Source organism: Pteropus vampyrus, unplaced genomic scaffold (genome assembly GCF_000151845.1).
Source record: "Pteropus vampyrus isolate Shadow unplaced genomic scaffold, Pvam_2.0 Scaffold16, whole genome shotgun sequence".
NCBI lineage: Eukaryota > Metazoa > Chordata > Mammalia > Chiroptera > Pteropodidae > Pteropus > Pteropus vampyrus.
The window spans coordinates 4,642,428-4,667,742 of NW_011888797.1; the positions used below are offsets into that span (position 1 = coordinate 4,642,428).

The window sequence follows — 25,315 nt, forward strand, 5'->3', positions numbered from 1 at the left end:
TACAAATCAACAGAAAAAAGGAGAAAAGAACAGAGTTCACAAAGAGGTTGATCCAAATTGCTAGTAATCTTTATGAAAAAGTACTTTAAGGTGCTGGCTTAAATACTGGTTACTCAGTAGCTTGCCTTATAATTATTCTTTTAAACTACGTGTACTTGTATTTTGCATTTATTCCACATTATTAAAAATGGGAAAACCTAGAAATAGCAAAACCTAGAAAAAATACATAAATAAACTAGGTACTGGAAAAAATACCCACTATTTATTTACAAATCAGGTTATCAAAATTTAAACTTAACAGACAAGAATATTTTCAATGCAATGTCTCTGTATACCCACACATAGAAAAACATTTTAAATCTTTTTTATATATTCTAACATCAACAGCAACAACAATAAAGAAAATAAAAGGCAATCTGAAAAATAATCAGCAAGAAATAACATCTAAAGAAAAATCTCTAAAAATCAAACAGAACAGCTAAATGCTACGTTAAAGCAGACAAAGCACTTAAAATTCCTACTATTAATACAGATTATCCCTCAAGATGAGTTAGTCCACACAGCTCACTTAGGAGGCAGTTACTGTATTATTTTCATGAGTGAACGACAGGGCAACAGAGCGGAAAGATCATTGGTTTTACAGTCAGAAGATATAATGTGAGTCTCAGCTCTACTTTCTGGCTTTGTTATCCTGGCCATGTTAGCTTAACCTCCTTAGGCCTTTGTTACTTAATTTTCACAAAATGACAATTTAAAATATCTGCTCTAAATATTGTTTTATAATCCTTAAAATGCTATAAAAACAAATACAACCCAAATTATAGGTAAATGTGCCAATTCAATGAGTTTACCTAGATCACCCCATTTAAAATTATAGCCCCTTAACCTAACATTCCCAATGCACCTGACTCTGCCCAACTTTTTTTTTTAGTAAAAATCATTGGGGTGATATTAATAAAATCAAATAAGCTTCAATTGTACAATTCAACAGTATGTTGTGTGTGTGTGTTTGTGTGTTGCATTGTGTGTTCACCATCCACAGTTAAATTTCCTGCCATCACCAAATATTTGACCTTTTTACCCCTATCTACCTCTCCTCCACTCCCTCTGGCAACCACTAATCCACTGTCTGTGTCCATGAGCCTCTGTTTGTCACATTTGTTTGTTGCTTTCAGTTTTACATTCCACGTATGAGTGAAATCACATGGATTTCAACTTTTTCTGTCTGACTTATTTCACTTGGCATGTTTATCTCAGGATCCATCCATGTTGTCGCGAATGGCAGTATTTCATCTTTTCTTATTCTGCTCAACTTTTTCATTGCATTTACCATCTTCTAACATACTCTATTTTTATACATTATGCTCATGATTTATTGGCTTTCTCCTCCCAACTAGAATGTAAATTTCATGAGGGCAGAAGTTTTTGTCTAATTTGTTCACAGATATTCCGAGCCTAGAATAGCACTTGTATATAATAGTAACTCACTAAATATTGTTGAATGAATGAATCCGACAAATTCAGCTTACTTAGGAAAAAAGCATACTGGAAACAACTCTAAGACTTTCAAAATGGACCGTTTCCCTAGACTTAGCGCTATGCTTTAAAAGTTGGCAGAATGAGCTCTGAAAGAAGTATGAAATTATAAGAACTGAAAATCTTCCAAGTCTGTGCAGGACTCCATTTGAATCACACTTTACATACTGGAGAGGGAGATTTTTAAACAAGGAGAGTTAGAGAACACTTCCAACAGGATGTCTGAACCAGGTACTAACGGTCAAAAGTTTTGATGACATCAGAGAGAATCAGAAGCCAGCAACTCCGTGGCCAAGACTATCACCTACTCTTGATCCAAATTACCTGGATGCAAAACAGATTTTCCCCAAAAAACATCTGAAGTGAGACTACCTGTTTTTGTTTGTTTGTTTTGTTTTGTTTTTGTAATAGGAATATCTAGTTGTTGCTAGATAATGAGTTCTTTGCTTGAAAATTTAGGATGTGATTTTTAGGACCCAGCAATAGGTAACTTACTATAAAGAAATCCAGCCCTAGCAGGCTCCAAATGCAAGCAGTTTAACTGGAGTATATATAAGTATTACGCTCAGAAATACAGAGTGAGTGATCTTCTTCGAAGTCAGTCTATATGACTTATATATTGCCTTGATAGCTAGTGCAGTTCTGACATTCAGGTCATTCTAATAATTTGTTATTGTGGAAATAAGAATTTAATGTTTTTTAATCACAGAAAAAAATTAAATAGAGAAACAGGGAAAGCATAAACCTCCCCTGCCTTTTTAAAGCTGAGAACTTGATTTCTTGGGTCAGTGCATCAAAAATAAATCAATTTAAACATTATTTTTTAACTGAGGAATATAACTGACATACATTCTATTAGTTTTAGGTATACAACATAATGATTTAATATTTATATAAATTATAAAACATTACATTTTTAAAACAAATTATAATTACTTAAACTCAATGTAACTTCATGATTTCCTTGCCACGTCTCATTTAGTAAATAAAAAATTCATTAAAAGCAAATTCTTAAGATAACTTAAAATACAGTTTATCATAAAAATGACTTAAAAATGGATCTCAGAGAGTTCTAAAAAATTTTCTAAAGGAAAATAAATTTCTTTAAAAATGTGTTTGAAAGAGAAACAAAGTGACATTGACGAGGTTGCCTAATTAAGGCCCATAAATGCAGAGCTCTGTGCTCTGCAGAGTTGACTCTGGCTCAGACCACATGGGTTTGAAAACTCCCTAAGTCACTTGTGTGACTTCAATGATGTTTATCCTCTTGGAGCTTAGTTTTCCAATCTGAAAAATGAGGATAATTTATGTCTAATGCATCAGAAGGAGAATTAAGTAAAATAAGGCATGCATGAAAGACACTTAACAGTCTCTAGACCTGGTAAAGCTCAACAAATGTTGACAATGATGATGATAATGATACAATTTGTGCAAATAATGTGATTCTGACTTGGTATTTTCTTAATTGTAAGCCCTAACACTTAACTTGCTAGAGAATTCCTTAGTCAGAGAATGTGCAGGAACTGTGTTACTTTTCAACTCACATACCATTTTGTTCAAAAAAAAAAAAAAGGTAGAAAGAATAAATCACTTGGGTGTCCATATATTAAATAATCATTTAATCTGCCTTCTGTTTACTCAGTGAATTTTCCATTAGAAGTTAGCGATGACTATTTCTAAAAATCTGGATTTGCTACATCTGAGCTCACTTTGTGAAGTAAACAACTGGAAGAGAACACTGAATAACTGGCATGTATGGGCACTAATCTGATACTAGAACATAAACAAGGCCAGTAACTTAGACCTCTAACTGGAATTAAATTAGCATATCCTAGAAACAGAAAGAGGTAGAGTCTTTTACACCATACACAAACTTTCACAAAGAGTTGCTGGGTAAAACAATAAGAAAAGCCTATTATCATCTATGGATTTCAATTCATGGCCCCCCAAAAGGAGAAGAATCAAATGTTAAAAATTATGCTACTTAATGCAGAGCGAAAGGTGGCATTTGTATACATTTTTCAAGGGCAGGTATTTGCCATAGGAAAGCATAAATGGTAGTTTTCTTTTTATCTTCATTTACCCTGGGGATTCCCTCGGGGGTAATGTTCTCTTTGGTATTTTGTTAGATATAGAATGCTTTAGTGCAAATGAAGAAAGCATGAGCTATTAAAGCCAAGAATATCTACTCTATCTGTAACCTTCCTTGGATTAAAGTTGAAGCAAAAAGCTATTAATGATTAGTTGTAGCTCTCGTCTAAAAAAATCATTGGTAGAACTTCATAGAACTACTTTTATCTTTTCTTTGTTGCTATGTCCAGATTAGCATATTGATTATCAATACAAACAAACCCTTATAATCAACTTATCACTTTCCTCTTCCCTGCATTCTTTGACCTGCCTCACTGTGTAGTCCGGGAAACACAGACAAAACTAGTGTTATAACTTCACTAAACTAAAAAAAGAATGAACTGAGACTTTATAAACAGACCGGTATAATTTTTCCAGATAAAGTGAATAAAACTTTAATGTAAACAACATAATTAGTGCAGGAACTTATTAAAGTTTTAATCTCTCAGGAGGTTAAAACCCCATCATGACCTCATCATGATCGCTGGTTATATTTTTAAACTACAGAAGAAATAGCTTGAAATAGCTTTCTTTAATATCAAAAATGCTTTCCTGCTATTATGACACTATCTTTCTAAGAGCTAGTCTATCAGTGTTTCTTTCAAATTAGTTAAATTCTTCACAAACTAATTGCATTACTAAAGCTAGTAGAGAGCATCTAAAAATTGTGTCACATAAATTAATAACATTAGTAAGAACAGCTTTGCCAATATTCTAAATAATTAGTGAGATCCCTCAGCATCCACAAGACCTAATTTTTAAGTGCCTTATGCTACAGTAAACTCAACAGATAATAAAAAGTTTGATAGTATAAATAAATTATCAGCAGGTCCATCTAGGGACCGCTTTAAAATCCTACTTCGTGTTTTGTTAAATTTAGAAATACATGTTTCCAGCAAATGTTTAGAACTCACACAGTATGTATTTCAAATTATATCAAAAAATCTTTTGGACATTCCCAAGGGAACCTGAAGTGAAAGTTCATTTTTGTTAACCAGTAAATCTTTATAATCAACAGCACGGCAGATCTAATATCATCCATAGACACCTACATATTTTAGCCACCTCCATACGTCTCTGCATTTTCACTTATCCTCCCATGACTCCTTATCAGAACTCACATGCAGAAATTATTGTTCTAGTTTTAAGAAATACAAAGGGATCAGGGAGATGAGTCATCCACTTTTTCCTATCTTTAAGAAGAAATATGCATGTAACCCCCTCATAGTGAAGACCCTTTCATCTAAACAAGGACAGGCACATTCATCTCCCACGTCCCTAATCCATTACCCTTTACCGCTTCCTTCCAGTGCACTTGCAGACAACCTGATGAATGAATGCCAAAGTCTCCAAATGTTCTACTTCCCTTACCCTAGATCATGTATTCTTACTGAGGACAAAACTGGTTTTGGGGACAGAAAAAATTCTTAACTCATTTTATCTATAAAGCACAGATATACATACAGTATATAAACGGATAAAAAGGTTATCTGTGATATTAAAATTTCATGGGTAAGCATATTTAGGGAAAAAATAATGTTTCAAATGGGTCCTTCGCAAGATAATGAATAACGAAGATTGAGAAACACTGCCCTGGGTCAGAACTTCCCAACCAGTATTCCTTGAATGCGTTAGAAGTGTATCAAAATACTGACCTAAGGTCTACAAAGGCGGAATAGGCCTGGGATTACAGGTAGGCCTGGTTACAAACAGCCTCCCTCTTCACCATAGTGTGCCACCCAAATATTATAAATTTCTATGTGTGCCATGACATGAAAAAGCTTGGGAAACACTGCCCTAGAGAAATGAATCTATCTACTTTCTTGGGACAATTGAAGCTGTCATTATAAGTAAGGCCTTAGTCTCTATCCCTTACCTCATACCTCTGTATTTCCACCTACCTCTCTTGAGGACTCCCTTTTCTAGGACATCAAACGAGGGGTATTCTTTCTTCCCAAGGCTTCTTTGTAGTCTACCATTTCATGGACTTGGTCTCTCATTATTCACCATCTTGTGCATCCTCAACTTCTCCTTCTCTATTACTCCTTGCCTCCTTACCAATAAATACATCTACAGCTCTCCTATCTTAGAAAAAGTTCCTCATTTCGACTTCCAGGTGTTATCCTAATTCTATTCTTTTCACTGTCAACCATTTAATAAGGAATCTAAAAGTGCTACTTCCAATACAAAAATATTTGTAAAATACATATAAGCTATAAAGAATCATAATACAAAATCATGTACCCACTATCCAATTTAAAAAATACAGCAAAGCTCTAGAATCAGTCCTTTATAGGGTGAGATAACAGAAATACTAATTAAAACTTAACAGGATTGTTGTAAGTTAAATTTCTCACTGAAATATTAGACAATATAGCTCTATCAGTCATTATGGGACAACATTTATCCTAGTGAATTCATCAACTAATATTCACAGAAGAACATTTGAACAAGTGTAAGAAAAGCAGTAATCATTCTACGCAATGAAAATTAGAACTCTGTAGGGCCACAATATAAGAACCTGGTCGGAGAGACAAAGGAAAAAGTTGCACACATCCAACGGCATAAAGAAAGCATTGAGAGGTAGGCAGAAGAATTTAAACTTGATTTGATAGGCAAGAGAAAACCACTGCGAAGTTCATCATCTTAAAACTGATGTAATAAAAACAAGGTTTAAAAAAGATCAGTAAGTCTGTTAGTGAAATTTAATTTGCATTGAATAGGGACTAAGACAGGAAGGCTACTTTATTACTTGAATGATGGCTAAAGTGAGATATTGGAAGACTATGATGGTGTGACATGCTTGTTATATAAATAAATGAATGAGTGAATTATGTTAAAGAGAAACGAGACAAGGTCTGGTCATTGTCTATTGAAAGAGGATGAAGGGCCAGGTTGGATCAGGTGACTCCATGATTTTAAGAGTGGGTGACGGGGAGAATAGGGGCACCGGGAAAATGGGGAGGGGGGTCTATAAGAGAAATTTGTTGATGGACGTTCTAAAGGTACACAAAAATTTAAATGTTCAGTAGAAATTTTAGATATAAAATTAGATTTTGGAGAACGTGCCTTTATATAACAGATTTTCCTATACATAAATATACAAAAGTGAGTTATGTGTAGTCTATCCTATGACATGTTTTTCCCCAAGTGGAATTATTTTTTAAATTATATTGGCTTAGTTTATATACTAAAATCCAACTTAATGACAGCCAGCCCAAAAGCCGGTAGGACTGGATTAAAATGATCTTATTAAATGGAATTCTTACAAAAATCCCAATGAATGTAAGTATTATGATTCTCATTTTACAGATAAGCAAAAATATAAGGCAGATTTTCAAGGGATCAGCAGAGGAGTGATAGACTTTAATGGACTGAGTTGACTCAAGCGATGCTTACACCTAGCTAACTCTAATTTATCCATGAGACTGACAGGTGCAGCAACAACACGACATAAAGTAGCAGATAAACCCAAAGTATCCAGAACTGAAATAGCATATTTTGCCACAGTGACCTTAAAAGTCAGATACACCTGATTCTCAAAATAATATCTAGTGATAAGATTAAGAAATAATTCTTTTCAAAAATGCATTCTACATAGTGAGAAAAGGGGATGACACTTCCGCTGTGAGCAACAAGCTGGGGTTAGAGGAAAAATGGATGGGATGGGAAGATAAATCTACTCTTAAAATCTGAACCCTAAGATTCCTATTAGTATCTAAAGGTATGTAAAGATCTGATATCATTATGAAATAGCATATCTGATTCTTACCGTTAATAACTGGTGTGTAAACGACAATTCCGACCAAGTTTGGATCAGATACAGTTGTGTCCAGAATAAGGCCTCCAATGCTGAAAGATATAAAATCATGTAATTTAGGGAAGAGAAAAGGAAATGTACTAATTTGAAGCTTTTCTTTACATTCAAACATCCCTACTTTTAAAAAGAAAATATTTAGGCATTAAAAAATAGAATAAGAAGAAAAAATATTCGAAGTGAAAATCAATGTCAACAGCAAAATGTTGAAAATAAAACAAGGCATAAGCTGTAGCCCCACATATCAGGGCTCTTTCTTATCTCCAAGATATGCTACTTGTAAAAAGGAAAAACATACACTTTAAGTGCATTAAAATGTCTGGAAAGGCATGTAAGAAATTATTAACAATGTCTATCTCTAGCAGGTGAGACTGAAGGAAGAATAATGGTCATTTTATATACTTCTGTGCTTATTAATTTTTAAAAGCCAAGTGCATTTATTGCTTTTATAATTTAAAAATAATTTTTAAAAGAGCATCTTTTCATATTTGAACTAAACAAGGCTTTAAAGGGCTGATTTTTATTGTATTAAAACCAGATATAGTTAGGGTGTGTTTTATCACTGGTAAATTAAAATAATGAGTTGTAGCTGTAGAAAGAGCTGGTCTTGAGAACAGAGGTCTGGAAAAAATGACATACAATTATACAGTGGCAAGCCGTACACTCGCAATGTCTCAGTGGAGCTTGGAGACTTGTTTTTTTAAGTTTCCAAGACCATTATCTATTGGTTAACTTCAGTCTCTTGGTCTACATACTCAGAAACATTGCCAGTCCCAATATTCCATGGGGTCCTGTTGCCTAACTCTTCCAGGAAAATGTGATCCTCATTACAGTAAAATGAACTATATGCTGTTACAGAATGGGGTTTATGGTCAAAATACCAGATTAAATGTTCTTACCACTACTTGATAGTTAACGTTAGGAAATTATTAAATCTTGATTATTTAATTCTTTAGTAAAATAAATGAATAGGTCAATATGCTAAACTGCTAGAAGTTCCCATTAAAAGAGACACTATCAAGTCCAAAAATAGTCACTCTAGAAATACCTGAATATTTTAAGCCAAATTTTTAAAAAATACGTATTTCATAGAACAAACTGGTTACGTATAAAAGAACATATCTCCCTGCCAAAACGCAGAGATATGCTGTGGATATGACATGAACACTTGATAAAATACATTTTTTATATTTTTGTTACCCAGGTAATAAAACTTATAGAAAAATTAGAAAATACAAACAAACAAACAAACAAAAAAAGAAAAATCAACTGTAGTTATATCTTTCGGAGTTACACTGTTAGCATGTTGGTATACAGCTTCTCAGGTTTAAAAATAAAGACACATTATAAAAGTAGTTTTCTCCACTTCTATTAAATTTTATTTTTATCAAACATGTGCATTTAAAAAGTAAAAGTACCACAAAGCTTATTATATAGTCTCACCCCCTGAGTCTGCTCTCCGCTAGCAATTCTTTTAAACTTCTTTAGCTGTTACTTCTTGTATTTAATTTTGTTTTTTATAAATAACACGTTTTTACCACTATTTCTTGATTTTTAATTTTTACCTAATGACTTCTACTCTAGCAGATGAGGTTTAGTCTCACTTACCCTTCCTTCCAACTTTAGTCCCTTCACGATTCTCTTCCTCTCTCTATCCTGGTTATAATTTTTGGTGAAATATTTAGGGTTTATTATAACGCTGGAATCGTTATTCGCAACTGAGCCACAAATTGTATTATTAGATTTCCTCACTTGTACTTTTTGGTTTGCCTCATATTTTTCTTAAATTTTTAGCTACTTTTTAGTAATTCAGCCTCAAATTTGTAACCAAGTTAATGAAATGCCTCTGAAGACATTTCAGGTAACTGGTCAATTCCACTTTTGTTCTTCTTAGAGACATTTCTCCTTAAGCCCAATGTCCTCCTGCCAACCTAGACTGTTGCTTTGGTGCACAGCTGTCATCTGTCATCTTCCCATGCTGGGTCTTGGTCTATGGGCTGTGACCAAGTCCCAATATTTCATAGGATCCTGTTGCCTGAACCTTCCAGGAAAAAGCAATCTACATTACACAAAAATGAACCACATGCTATTGCGAAATAGATTTCCTCTTTCCTGCGTCACCTTATTTCCTCATTTGGATAAGACCATATCTTCTATTAGCTTTTTTATATGAAAGGGTTCATGGGAGATACATTTTCTGAGATCCTGCATTTCTGAAAACTTCTTGAATCTATCCTTAGATTTGGTTGATACTGCGACCATATTTTATGCTCAAAATCATTCTCCTTCAGAATTCTGAAGGAATCACTTCCGGTGTTACTACTGGATATCACTGATTCCCAATCCTGTATATGCAACTCGCTTTTTCTCTCTGAAAGATTTTGGGGTTTATGATAACATGCTTTGGTTTAGTCCCTCCTATTCCAATTCATTGTGCTGGGTCCTCAGTGGGCCCTTTCAATCTGGAAGCTCATGTTCTTCAGTTCTGGGGAATTTTCTTGTATTATGTCTTTGATAGTTTCCTCTCCTGATCATTTGCCTCCAGTTTCCACTGTTTTGCTCTCTGTTCTACTTTCCAGGATAGTTCCTCAATCCTATCTTCTAACTTTCCTATTGAATTTTTTGTTTCTGCTAGTTGTATATTTTTAAATACCCAAGAGCTCTTCCTGTTTTTCAAGTCTTCCTCATTAAAGCGTTCTGTTCTTACACTGGAGATGCCATAGCCTCAAATACCTGGACATCCTTCATTGTCTACTACTCCTTTAAGGGGCACCACAAAGCATACCTGGAGCTGTGTACCTGGTCAGAGCTTGTCAGCAGGTGCGCCTCACTGAATAATGGTCAGGCAGGCATCCAACTCTTTCACTAAAAGACCCACGAGGGTCAGTATCTACAGTTTTTAATACTGTGCTGATAACTTTCTCCAGGAAGATATTATCTAATTTTTTTTTTGCCTGGGGGTATAAGCCTGACTGCCAGCAGTCTACAAGCAAAGAAAAAGAAATGGGATGGGGGTTTTCACTGTTCAGCATATATAGACTTTCTCTTAATCCTATTTTTCATACAAGGCTTAATGCACATCCTCACTTGCGTAGGTGTTTCTGAATCCAGAGCCTCTCGGATTTAGTCTCTCCGGAGTTAATTCTTGTCTTCTGCTAAGGTGGGAGGGGGCAGTCACCTGGGTCATCAAGCTAGAGAAGGGCATTAAGGATCTAACTGCTTCTTATATAAACTTTCAACCAATCTTCTCTATTTTGGCTTATAGATGTACTTTAGGGCCTCTTATTCCTCCACCTTTCTGGGTTTCTGAGGCTCAGATCCACTTTTTTCTCACCCTGTGGGTACTTTCTCACCCTGCGGGCACTTAGGTTTTAGCTTTTACATTCTGTTAATTAACAATCATCCATCTGATTCCTACCTTACTAATTACGTTGGCTCTCACACCTGCTGTCCCCTCTGCTCTCCTTCTGTCCTTGTGGTTTTATAGCTTTTTATTCTTTTGCTGTGATTTTAGCAGTTTCAGGAAGGATGTAAAAAACCAACAAATTAACAAGGTTAAAAAGAAAATCAAAACTCGTTTTTAGCGTATTCTTATCAAAAAAGGTATAATGAACACTTTTCCACATCAACAGAAATGTGACAATGTTGTTTTTAATAGCTGACTGATATTCCATTTTGTGACTAATGCCACACTGTATTTGATCAATACCGAACTGCTAAGGCCTCTATGGTGTTCTCTCTCCCTCCATTTATTACAAATTCCACTGTGATGACTATCCTTACAACTAAGTCTTTTGCATATATCCTTAATTATATCCTTAAGTCCTGTCAGAGTCCTAAAAGTGGAAGTAGTCAAATGGTATATACATTTCTAAGGCTTTCTGATACCTATCTGAGCAATTTACTATTAAAAATAATGTTTTTTCAGCTTAAAACACACACACACACACACACACACACACACACACACACACACACACAAAGACAAACACCACTAAATTTTACTCAGCAATCTGATAAGGATTTGGTCGGTGAAAAGTTTGAAACTGGTAGCCAAATGAGGTTCTGTACATCTATCTATTTCAATAATTCCTGTCATTTATTTCCCTTATTACCTAGGATAATAAAGACTTGGACATAAAATAATTGATCCAAAAAATAAAAATAGGCAATTGATTTATTTTAACATACACACAGATATATGCACATGAACTACAAACTCACACACACACACACACACACACACACACACACACACACACATTTTCATACTAACCTACTTATAACCATAGCCGTTATGACAGGTTCCCAGCCTGAGTGGAGAACTGTCCTCGTGGCTGGATGTTTGGCAGCTATTATAATCCAGATAGGAGTTAGAGCCAAGAAAAAGACACCGACTAATGGAGAAATGTAGTAATAGGTCTCTAAAATTAAAAAAAAAAAAAGAGACATTTTAATCTCTCTTCTAACCATGTAGCAAATTTAAATATTAAAGTAAAAGTTTAACAGAAGATATGTTATCGAACATATTCATGTGCTATATATTATCTAAAAATTTCAAAAAAAATTAAAACTATATAGACAAGGTAAAAATATTAAATAATGTAACTGAAAACTATTACATAAATTCAACAAATATTTATTGAAATAGCTATGTGACCTAGATAGGAATAGCAATAATAGTAATAACAATAAGAACAACAACAATAAAAAAAAACTAAGTTATTTGGCTCCTACTATTTACCAAGTACTGTGTTAAATACTTTATATATTCACCATCTCATTTAATTGTCCTCACAAGTATGAGGTAGATACTATTGTTTCTATTTTATGAAGAAACTGAGGCACAGGAGCTTAAGATCGCAGCTAAGAAATAGCAAGAGTTGGGAGAAAATGACATCTATCTGCAGTTAATGCACTTAACTCAATTCTAAAGTCAAATAGAATATTGTTTTTATCTACAAGGATCTCACAGTATAAGTATTCCATGGAATATTGGCTAACCAACTGATAATAGATATCCCCCAATACTATGTAGTATTCCAAGCTCAAAAAAAAAAACATAGAAAAACTAGGTTTAATAGCGTTAAACAGATTTCTTCACTGCAGAACTACTCATAACCTTTAATATGCTAAGACAGAATATAATATGCTGTATTAATCAGAGTTTGGCCAGATTGTCTAGTTTCACATCGAGGTATTACAACCTACCTTGGACAAGAAATTTAACTTCTATAAACTTTAATTTCCTTCTCTATAAAATGATAACAATAACAGTACCTATTTAATGGGGTTCTTGTGAATCTTAAGAGAAATAACACTTTAACTAAAACAGTCCCCATGCACATAGCTAATGTTTACTGAACTCTTACTATCATCATCATCACCATCATCATCATCATCACTATTAACATCTTGCTATTCAGGACACACTGAGGCAACAGATTGCCAGGACTTTGTTATACCTCCTAGTGGCAGACTGTCTTACTTGATCACAGTTATTCATTCTCTCCCCAGTCTTGTGATGCTTTCCTATAGAGAGTGTTTACTTCTGCCTCACTGACTTTGGGCTTGGCTATTTGTCTTGCTTTGTAGACATGATATATGCATGATGTATGCTTCTTGAACAAAATTTTAAGTACTTTCAGAAATGACTAGAAGATTTTACAGATAGCTAGACAGACAGACAGATAGATAGATAAATGGGCGAACAGACAGGTAGATATCAATTGTCTTCAGTCACTAGACAGCAGGCATTGCAAGACTGTAATCCCTGAGAGAAGGGAAGAAATAAGCCCTGTTATAGCCTCAGCTTTCTGACTATAGGCACATTCCAGACCACAGCTTAGGAAGGGAGAACTCTACCAAAGTGAGGCTCAGACAGCAGGAGTTTACAGGGCAGAATACTGGAAAAGAGGAAGCTATCAGAGAAAGAGCTTGAGAACTGAATATCAAGCCATAGGGTAAACTCCACGAGGCTAGTCCAAGAATCATTGGGGATTCGTAAACTGAGAAATTTCCAGCTTCCAAAGGGCTGGAAGTCATTCAAGATCTAACTCCCTAGACAGGTGTGGCCTCTTTGAATACTGAGAACATTCATGTCTTAGTGGTAAACCTAGTCCTAGTATGAGGTCTGCTCTAGATCTGCCCCAAAAAGCATAAAACCAAGCCTTGTAAAGCTCAACCTAATCCACAAATAACAGCCTACGAGAACGAAGCCTAATACTATGTAAAGAAAAGCAAAACAATCAAGCACTTAACATTAAATTCATAATCCAACCAAATCAAGTACTTAACATTAAATTCAAGCATCCAACCAAAAATTATTTTTAAGAGTTTGGGATAATATTTGGTAGATTTACAAACTTAGTTAAATACCCTAAGGCATTCTACTTACGTTAGACATTTCATGGACCTCACAAAAGTATCCAAGTACTTAAAATAATCTCTATACATCTAATAAATTTAATAAATTACATGTACAAATACGGTGAGTCTTAAGTTTTCATAAATATTCATATAATGTATATAAATTTGGTAAGATTTCTATTTAACAACCACAAGAATAAGTCAATTACTTAATCATAAATTTAAAAATGCAATTAGAAGACTGACATGTTACTCTACTGGGCTAAGTAGCAAGTATATAAAAAATATGTACTGCCTTGTTAGCTTAACACTGCTAATATCATGAGTTGAATTCTCGAATATTTTCAAACTTAATTCTAAATCTCCCTAGGATTAAAAAAGTTGCCTGTCCTTTCTTAAAACAGTTACATCATTCCAGGACACTTTGGTAATATTCTTTTAGCTTATCAAGGTTTTATTATTATCAGAGATTTCAGCCAGGGCATTCTGGATTCTTCTCAATTATTCTAATACCTATTTTGTAGAGTGGAGATTTCATAGCTTAAAGATAGAGTTGATCTCATAGTCCTTGTAGCTTACAGCCTTAGATTTAAGTTGAATGCTACTAAATTTTTCTGACATTTCACAAAATTCTTCAACCTATGCATACTCTTATGTTTAATTAGATTTTGTATTTTTTCATTTTACTAAGATATTTAAAGATCTCACCTATGACTAAAGATGTCTGAACTAGATAGAAACTTGGATTTTATTTCTGTCAGGTAGGAACAAACAATAAATATATGTATATTAAAAAAATATCCAAATAAACTTTATTTTCATGGTTTTATCTGGATTTGCTGTCACATCTTCAAATAATTATACTAACAAAATTCATTTAAATATTTTCTTCCATTTAAAAGGATATGGCTAATGCTACATATAGTGCCATTTTCTCCATGATTTTTTAAAAAGTGCAAAAGCCTTTATTGAATGGATTCCCAGTTCTCGTTTTTAAACCAATGGATAAGGATAAATAATATCTTAATTAGAAGCATTCTTACCTCCTAAAACAACTAAGGTTGCCAACAATCTCTTTACAGGATTAAACAGAAAACTAAAAGCATTAAAGTCCATTAAACACAAATGAAAAGAACTATTCTGCTAGGTTAGATCATCTTAATATTTCATTTTCAGGTCGAGAGAGGAGTATCTCGCCAGGCTTTTAAGTTATTCCCAATATTAAATCTCTAGAAGGTCACCTGAAGTTGAAAAAACAGCCACCATCCCCAATCCAGAATTGCTGTCTGAATTTTCAAAGAAAAGGAAAACTTTCTCAGGAAAGGAACTAAAAATAATGAGTGAGCAGTTCCTCGAAAACAAACAAAATTATCATATGACCCAGCAATTCCACTCCCAGGTATGTATTAAGAAAACTGAAATATTATGTTCATGTAAAAACTTGTACAAAAATATTCATATTATTATTCATAACCGCCAAAAGGTGGAAGCAACCCAAGCGTCCATCATACGGTGAACAATAAACAAAATGTGGTATATCCAACAATGGAATATTATTCAGCCATATTATTAGTCCATACGATGGACTATTACTCAGTACTGATTCATGTGATGACACAGATGCACCTTAAAAACATACTAATTGAAAGAAGCCAGACATAAGGGGTCACATATTATATGATTCCATTTTTTTGAAATGTCTAGAACAGGCAAATCTATAGAGATGGAAAGTAGATTACTGGTTGCCAGGGGCTGGAGGAACAGGGAGTGACTGCTAAAGGCTTCTTCTGGTAGTGATAAAGATGTCCTGGAATTAGATAATAGATCACATAATCTCATGAATGTACAAAAACCCACTAAACTGTATACTTTTAAAAGGTGCACTGTATGATATATGAATTATATCTCGACTTTTAAAAATTCCAACAATGAAAAAAAAAGACTATATTCTTCAAAAATGTCGATGTTATAAAAGACAAAAACTACATACGTTTGTACACACGTATATACAGAAAGAAAATGAAGATAAAGCAAACAGGGTAAAAATATTAACATTAGGTAAATCTAGGCACAGGGTGTACAGGGTTTTTCTTGTACTACTTTTTTTTTTTTTTGTCACTATTCTATGTTTGAAATGATCTCCAAACAAACAAAAATTTTAAACATTAAAAAGAGTGTGAAAAACATGATAAAATAAAAGCTTCTAAAATGATTTACTGTAAATGTATCCTACTTCAATTTCCTAGCAAATCTGATATACCCATTCCTGCCAATTAGGTCATGTGTATAATTATTGTATAGGACCCTTCTACTTTTTCCCTGGCTAACTTCTAATCCAATTCTAATAGCTAAGGAAAAACTAAAACACAGAAAAAGGGAAGGTGCTAAAACTTTCCTCTTGTTAGGATATACTGGTTTTATGGATGTCATAAAATTAGACAATGGCTTTTAGAAAACCGCTAATGACACAATTGGCACAAGAAAATGGTCAATTAAAAGTCAACCATAAACTTCTGCATTAATATCAAAACCTAAAAGAATGTCTTCCTTCTAAATGAAATATATTTAAATGAACCTAATCAAAATAACATTTTGTGTTAATTACTGAGTAGTCATAATGGGCACTGTGGCTGAATAATGGCCCTCGAGGACATCCATATCCTAATCCCCAAAATCTGTGAATGTTATCTTATACGGCAAAAATCTTTCTGAATCAAGGCTTCCGAAATGGGGACGTCATCCTGGATTCTTTGGGTGAGCTCTAAAGGCAATCGCAGGTGTACTTACTGGCAGAAGGAAGAGAGAGATCTGACTACAGAAGAAAAAAAGCAAAGTACCCATAGAAGCAGAGACTGAGTAATGGCGGCTAAAAGCCAAGGAATGCTAGCAGCCCCCAGAAGGTGAAAGAGGTAAGAAATGGATTTTCCTTTGAAACCTCTAGGAGCAATTTGCCCTACTGACACTTTGATTTTAGCCCTGTATAATTCATTTTGGACTCCGGCCTCCAGAACTGTAAGAAAATTAATATCTGGCGTTTTAAGCCACAAGGTCTGTGGAAATTTGTTACAGCAGCAATAGGAAATAAATACAAGTAATAAGTAAAACTTTGTGGGATTCTAAGTCTCATGTGTGCATTTGTACTGATCTGTGATATAGGTAAACTACAGAATGGTTCAAATTGCTATGATTCCACTTAATTGCCAAACATAACTGCCATCTTTTTGATTCACAGCTTTTACCTTTTATTAGATTGTTGGTGGCATTTTGCAACTACTGTTATATAATTTCATTAATAGCACTCATTATTCCCACTCTAAATTCTTCTCAAACATGTAGCTGCTATGAGTGACACCTTTGTTAACTGTTTCTGCGTGAACAACAAAGCAATGAGCATTTTAAGTTGTAAACAATTTTTTAAATGCCATTTATATCGACCATCAGAATTATCTCACTAAATTGGTCTTCCAGGAACCACTCTAAACTGCTACAGTGCTGGAAAATTCTGAAGAAGAGTGACACGCATGATAAATTTAGATCCTACTCACATCATCACATCAAGGCAATGACATTCTATAATGTCCTGTAAATAACCAGGTGGCATCCCTGTTAGTTCCCATAGAACTGAAGTAACAACCTGAAGCTGATTGTTATTGCTCTTAAAACTTCAACTAAGCCATCTTTTTCAAGTTAACCTTGAACAATGAGAAATCAGTCAACATTTTGCCTCTCAGATCTTGCCTAAAAAGAGAAAAGCTAGCAATTTTCAAATCAATAAAGATCAAGTACATACAAGAATTATATAGCCATGCAGTTAAAAATAATGAAAAAAGAGTTTTTAAAATCCTCTTAAAATTATGCAAACAAGAATAAAGAAAGAACAACAATTATTGTGTACAGTTATTTCAGTTACCGGCCCAACCTTAGACCCTTTTAATAGTTTTTAAAGATTATTACATATTTAAAGATTACTATATGAATGAATAAATGCCTTTATATTTTCTCTGCAAGTCATACCAAAGCATATTATAGTCCAGAGCTTAGATTACTCTCTATATTTTCTATTTCCTCTTCTACTTCCATTTGAAATAGATCTTTTCTAGCTATATGTTGACATTTTAATTTTTCTATAATGATACTAATCCCTAGGTACTTTCTGCTAAGTACTTTCCAATATTTCCCAAATACTAAGTCCTCATTGAAAGGATCATTTTTTGTTATAATCTATTATGTTATTGGACAGATACTATGGCAAACTCATTTGGAGCTATATCTATCTTCTATTTTCCACACAAATATCACTTCCTGAATAACTTCTACCTACATTAATTGGATAGCTTTCAAAAGTAATAAAGCATTTGATGAAGTGCTATTTGCTCAACATCAACTACGGGGTGCTACGAAGATAAATAAACAAAATAAGAACATAGTTTTATCTTTGAGAAGCTTATATCATCATAAAGATGCTACATAATGACTGCCCAAATGTACAGAATGTCGTAAGTACCAACAAAGTGTTATAGGACCTCAGAGGAGGAAAGGATCCTTGATGACTGGAGAAATGTATGAATTTAACATTGAAAAATGAGGATTCTGAGTGGCTTTCAAAGAGGGGGAGGGGAATGACGTAAGAAAGAAAAGAGAAAAATCACAGGCTGGTATGAAGTATGAAGATCAGTAAATGGCTGAATTTGGCTGGAATAAAAGGTACAAGGAAGGGAGAAGCAGGTGGGACTTGAGAAGGTAAGTTTCTGCCAACTCCAGGAGGCCGACATACCAGGCAAAAATGAACTTTGTTTATTAAGTAATAAAACCTTACTCAGAGTGACTCCAAAAAATAAAATCAATATGAATAAACAAAGCTTTGGGCTTGTTTTGTCTTTTTTTTTTTTTTAGAACTGGAGCGGTGAGAAGTGGGGGATAATCCATGTTTACTTCAACTATCAGAAACCAGCAAATTTTATCAGGATTAAAAGAAAGGTAGGTAATGAGTCCTAGTACATGTATCGAATCTAACAGGACATGGAGGGAGCTGTTCGAAGTCATTTCTGAAAAGCCAAAATCCTAAGGAAGGAGTTAAGTGAGACTTTTCTCAATATCCAGTTCTTGGAGAGCCATATAATGCACGGCCTCTATTTATAACCAAAGCCCACAGCTGCCATGAGATTCTCTTTTTATCTTTACAGACTGCTCAGTGTTTCCAATATTGTTCAGGAATTAAACTCTGTTTCCAAGAACTAGGCATCTCGGCAGGATGAACAAGTCTCGAGGTTTAAATGTGCCAGCTCCCAATCTTTGTACTCATAATACCGCTAATACTAGACTTACAACTGCTGATCTTATGAGGCCCCCTAGTGCTCACAATGCAGATACTTGAGAAATGGGAACACTGACACTTCAGAAAAACCGTTAACTACCAAATCAACTGGTAACATATATACAATGGAATATTACTTGGCAATAAGAAAAGATGAGATACTGTCATTTGCGACCATATGGATGGATCTTGAGATTATCATGCTAAGCAAAATAAGTCAAAGAAAAAGTTAAACGGGATTTCAGTTCTATGTGGAATATAAAACTGAAAGCAACAAATGAACAAGACAGACAAAACCTCATAGACACAGCCAACAGCTTAGTGGTTACCAGAGGGAAAGGCGGCAGGGGAGCGGGGACGGAGGTAGAGAAGGGTAAAGGGGGTCAAATATATATGGTGACGGAAGGAGATCTGACTTTGGGTAGTGAACAGACTATGCAGTATACAGATGACATATTATTGAATTATACACTTGGAACAGACATTATTTTATAAACCAATATGACCCAAATAAATTTAATAAACAACAAACTATGGAATCAATAAGAAGCTATGATTCTAGTACCAATTCCAGTGTGAGGGTGGGGGATTGGGGGGTTCTCACACCACCAAGCAACCCTCCAACACTAGCTGGGCGTCCTATCACTCAACTCAATTCTGATGCTATGTGCCAGAGACAGCATCAGATTCCATAGGTTAAGGGTTCAGTCTTACAAGACTTCCTCCCCACCCTCCTACACCTTCAGATGTCAATCGCCAGGTCCAGATTGTCACTTATGCTTCTGGTCAGAGGTTCCCATGACCTCCTCCTTGGGTTTAATTAATTTTCTAGAGTGGTTCACAAAGCTCAGAGAAACATGTTACTTACTAGATTACCAATTTATTATAAAAGGATATAACTTGGGAACAGCCAGATGGAGGAAAGATGTATGGGGCCAGGTGTGGGGAAGGGATGTGGAGCTCCCATGCCCTCTCTGAGAGCAAAACCCTCCCCAAATCTCCACAGCGCTCACCAACCAGAAGCTCTCTGCACCCCATCCTTTTGAGTTTTTATGGAGGCTTCATTACAAAGGCATGAACAGTTCCTACCCTCTATTCTCAGATGGTTCCCCTAGCAACCAGCCCCCCATCCTTAGGTGCTTTCCAAAAGTCACCTCATTATATAAAGTTGTGGTGAGAAGGGGCTTGTTATGAATAATAAGACACCTGTCTCACCTTCATGGCTCTGAAGCAATTTCAGGAACTCAGGACAAGATATTATGATGAGATATGACAAAAGATGCTTCCATTGCCCTTACTGCTTAGAAAATTCCAAGGGTTCGGGAAGCTGTGATTCAGGAGTCTTGGACAAAGACTGAGTATAGGTGAGAAATATAGTGTGAACTGAATGACTAAATATATGTTTCTTATAAATCACAGTACCATAGTAGCCTATTAAAAATAACATCTTTTTAGGGAAATAAATTATACAGATGAAATTTAAAAGATCCTATTTTAATTCATCTTGAATTGCTCTGAGCCAACTTTCAGGAGTAAAGGCCTAGAAAAGCCTACGCAATATTTAATAATAAAATTGTTTTTCAAAATTAAGGTCTCTGATGGTATCACTCCATTTCACTTTATTTCTTGATCCAGTTAAGCTACCAATCATATATAACACTCAAAAACTGAAAGCTTTAGATGGCAACACATTATGATTAAGTCTTTTATAAGGAGCGTTTATCACTTGTTGACAAGTCAGCACACATTATTTTCCTCAAAAGTTGATTTACCTTCCGTAATCTCATAATACTTAGGTCTGTATCATTATAACACTTTCATATTTATTATGATAACATTCTTTGATGATATTCTTTCTTACTTTCTTACCACTGTGGCTTGAACTGAGGAGACACCCTGGTATTTAGCTAGCAGCTGAGAAATGTGTTACAAATGACCACATGGTAATTTAAGTCCCCAAGTCTGCAAATAATATACCTTACTTTTTTAGGTATGTAGGAGAATTCATCCGAGAACCACTACCACCCCTGCAGCCCCATTCCCACCTGCACCCACAATGTTCCTGGCCGGACTAATAGAATTTCTATCCTCTTAATATTAAGAAGAAACCCTTCGCTCTCTTCTACTTCTCCCTCCTTCTCTCTTACTTGCTCCTCAAAGTGGGAGAGAATTATATACTAGGTAAGATTTGGGAAAAGCACTAAGCATGCCTAACGCATGCCTTTCTCTTTTGGGATCCAGCCTATTGATGGCAGTCTCCCTTCCCCAACACAGTTAGCAGCCTGTTCCTGCAGGGGTGAGGCCTACAAGTTGTCCAGCTGTCTGCCTTTGAGCTGAGGAATAAGTTTAACACGGTAAGAGAACAACATTAAGTCACATTCTCTGATAATAGCCATAAGCTAATATTGCCCTCCCTGACTTTAGTGAGCATCAGTTGCTAAACTGTATAATAATTTAGAGGAGACAAGTATGACCAATTATCATCCCAAGAATACAAATTAGAGCAGATTATCCCTTTAATAACATAACTCTCATTTTCTATGCTGTTTTTCTTTGACTGGGAGAGAAATTGAAGATTACCCTGAATATACATGAATTTCTATCATTCCTTGTACATTTGACAAAAACAACAAAAACCCAAGACCTAGGAAAACAAGGTCTTACATTCGGGGCATTGGTCATTTATTGTCTTCTACCTTACTTCAAATGGAAAATCTTTTCTAAATGAGAAGATCAGTTTTTGAACATATAATATTGTTTTTATGCCATTCAGAAAATAATTAAGGTAGTTTTATATAAATGAAGCCTCCTAGATAGCTCCAAAAGCAGTAGAAAATTCCCGAGTTTGTTAGGTTAAAACCCTTTCTCTAGTTCAAAAACACCTGAGGCTCTTCTTCAAACAGAAGGTACTTTAGATTCGGTCTAAAGTGTATACCAGAAATCTGTAGAGAATTGATGAAAATATATGAGGATATGTAAATAAATGCTTCTGGTTTTGCTTATAAACTCCCCCCCTTTTTTTCTTCGTTTCTGAAGGTTTCTATTTTCTTTTAATTTTTTAAATTTGGCATCTAAAAAAATGAACCACACCCAACTTTTAGCACTAAAACAATTTTCACAAATCATATTCATTTACATTGATAGTAGTCCCAGAGTATACATATGTATTAAAACAATTCATCAGTCTATCAATACACTATCACTATTCTCAGGAATCACATATATAAGATGATTCCATCTTCACACAGCATTTGGGTTAATTTTCACGGCGATTTTTTTTTTCCTTTTTGTTAAAGCACACTGGTTTCTGATGGGGGGAAAATCACTAAGTTTCAAGCACCACCATAACCTCATGTTCTGAGACAGCAGTACCACACACATTATCAGAACACTATAGGTTGATTCCTCGGTCATGACATATTTAGAAGAAAAGGCAGAAGTCACAGAATATGACAGATCTGTGTTTAACCTTCCTATCAGGAGTGGGTAACATACATAATTTGTATGATTCTCAGTTTTCTCATTTGAAATTGGAGATAATAATCTTTATAGAGTTTTAAAATATGAGAGAAAAAATGTATGAGAACCATAACACATAGTAGATGTACAACAAATGGCAGTTATTGTTCTAATCGGTCTCGACCACAGCTCTCATACTGATGAAGGCCACCACAGATTCATGGCATTGCTATAACAATATTTATTTAAAGATACTCTGAATAACACATTATATTTCATTTCAATTCAACTTACCAAGACAGGCGTACAAACCCTGACTTATCCAAGCTAATATGGCAAGAGTTATAAGGTCACCAAAACTAGCAGCAATGGGTGTAGCAACATTATCGGGATTTATGCCAGTCTTCTTTGAACCAACGATAACTCCAACCATTATTATTCCTAGAAGAAAGAAAATTCATTACTTTTATGCTATGATTTTAAAGACAATTAATCCCCTTGAACACTGAAATATATAGGCTGGACAAACAGCATATCAGTTCCAGTCAAACTGTTTAAATAAGCTGACTAAAGCAAATAAAACATTTTACACTAATGCTGTGACAGAATGCCTTTCGATAAATTCCAAGTGGGGAATCACAGAAGATTTGAGAAGTTCTTTAGAGACCTGAAAACGTACTGTAAAATAACATTAATTTTTCAAATTTAGTAACATGTATGCCATAGATGTAATGTATTAGTGTGTATCAAACCCAAAGATTTTATTTTAACCCTCAAATAAAGCATGAAAATGTCAAAGAAAGGTAAGTGATATTTATATGCATAGCAATAAAAATGCATTTGTTTACATAGTGGTAGTCAGAAATGTTTGCTTTATTTTATTATTTGAGAGTGTTGAAATATTAAAAGGAGGGAAGTAATTAAATTTTGAACACGAGGACAGAACATAAGACGCTGTCTTTGTAAAGGATATTCTTTAAACCCAAAGTCTTTTTTGTTGTTGTTTTGTTTTTTTAATAAGAATTTATTTGAGCCAAACTGATGAAATATGCTGGGGAGCAAGATCTCAAATGCTCCCTAAACCCAAGGTTTCTGTCTAGGCACCTATAACTAAAAACGGAAGATGAACATGTGGCTGTGTACTTACACTTTTAAATCTTTATTTTCCTGAATCATAAAAATGAGAGAAAAATGATAACATTTATATCCATACCTAATTGCATAGATTTTCTCATGCTGACACAACTCATTAAGGGCATGCAGTGGGGAGACAATTTAATATTAGTTTACTTATGTGCTAATCAAAAATCAATATGAAAACCGAAATATGGCTGTTAAAAAACAGGATCTTAGAGCATTTTTAGACTGAAAATGACTCTAAATGATTTTATTCTAGCAAACTCATTCTATAGATAAAAAAATCTGGTGCCTTGGGAGGGGTTTAAATTCTTGCCTAAGGACATATAGATTGTAAGCAACTCTAGTCCAGTGTTTTTTCAACTATCTTATAAAGCCAAATTATTAAAAGTAGAATTTTTGTCTTGTTTCAAACAATGTCTCACATATTATATTCTGGAGGCTTTTTCAATCTATGGACTTACCTTTCTCACAATATCATGGAAGCAATAGCAGAAAAGTTTTTTAAATGTATTATGCAATAATCAATCAAGATGTAATCATATATAATTTTTTTTCAAAATCAGCACATTTACAGATTGATATGGAAAGTTCTATGACAGGATGCCATCTATATCATTTCAACTGAAAAAATTTATTTTGCCATCATGAACCAGTGAAAAGAGCTGGGGGCCAGGGAACAGGTTTTAAACATGATTTTTCTGTGAACAAGCTGATACAATTGGACAGGTCACCTTCCTTCCCGGAGTCAGTTTTCTCACCTGCAACAGGTGGTTAATAGTATCTGCTCTACATACATTAAGGTGGTTACAAAGGGCAAGTTACCATAAAATTAGAACATACACTATTCAGAGTAAGAAGCATTAAACAAATGTTTTTAAAATCTGAAATTTTATGGTTTTGAAAATTCTAGGCAATACAGCTACTTACTAGACTGAAATTTTTAAAGCAATTTTGTGAAACAAAATTAGAAAAACAGAAGCAAATAGCCTAAATCAAGAACTAATGCTTTAACATTTTTTTCTACCAGAAATTAATTTTCTAATAGCTTAATTTCGCTCACTTTGACCATTGTTGACTCTGTTCAACCCTAGTATTTCTGCGTACAGTCATATGTTACTTAATGAGGGGAATGCATTCTGAGAAATGCATTGTTAGGTAATTTTGTTGTGTGGACATCATAGGGTGCACTTGTATAAACTTAGATGGTACTTCACCTGGGCTAAATCGTATAGCCTATTGCTCCTAGGCTAGCCTGTACATCATGTTACTATACAAAACAACATGAAATTAAATCTAGCATCAGAGAAAATGATGCAATCAAGACAGTAAATATGAGATGTACAAGGCTGCTGCCCACGTAACGCATCATACTGTTGTACAGTAATTTTTTTATAAGTAGAAAGAGTACACTCTAAAATAATGATAAATAGTATAGCAGATACATAAGCTAGCAACATAGTTGTTTATTATCATTACCAAGTATTATGTACTGTATGTAATTATATTTGCTATAACTTTAATATGACTGGCAATGTAGTATCGCCACAGAC

The 25,315-nt window shown here is 34.5% G+C and overlaps 1 protein-coding gene across 1 annotated transcript in view; it reads right to left on the reverse strand.

Annotated features, from left to right (window-relative positions):
• Positions 1-25,315, reverse strand: part of SLC41A2 (solute carrier family 41 member 2) — a 123,307-nt gene that overhangs the window by 30,282 nt on the left and 67,710 nt on the right. The window contains exons 6-8 of the mRNA XM_011354422.2: positions 22,920-23,066; positions 11,760-11,907; positions 7,439-7,518 (exon numbers count right to left, since the gene is read on the reverse strand). Coding sequence (XP_011352724.1) covers positions 7,439-7,518; positions 11,760-11,907; positions 22,920-23,066 — 375 coding nt within the window. The remainder of the gene's footprint in view (positions 1-7,438; positions 7,519-11,759; positions 11,908-22,919; positions 23,067-25,315) is intronic.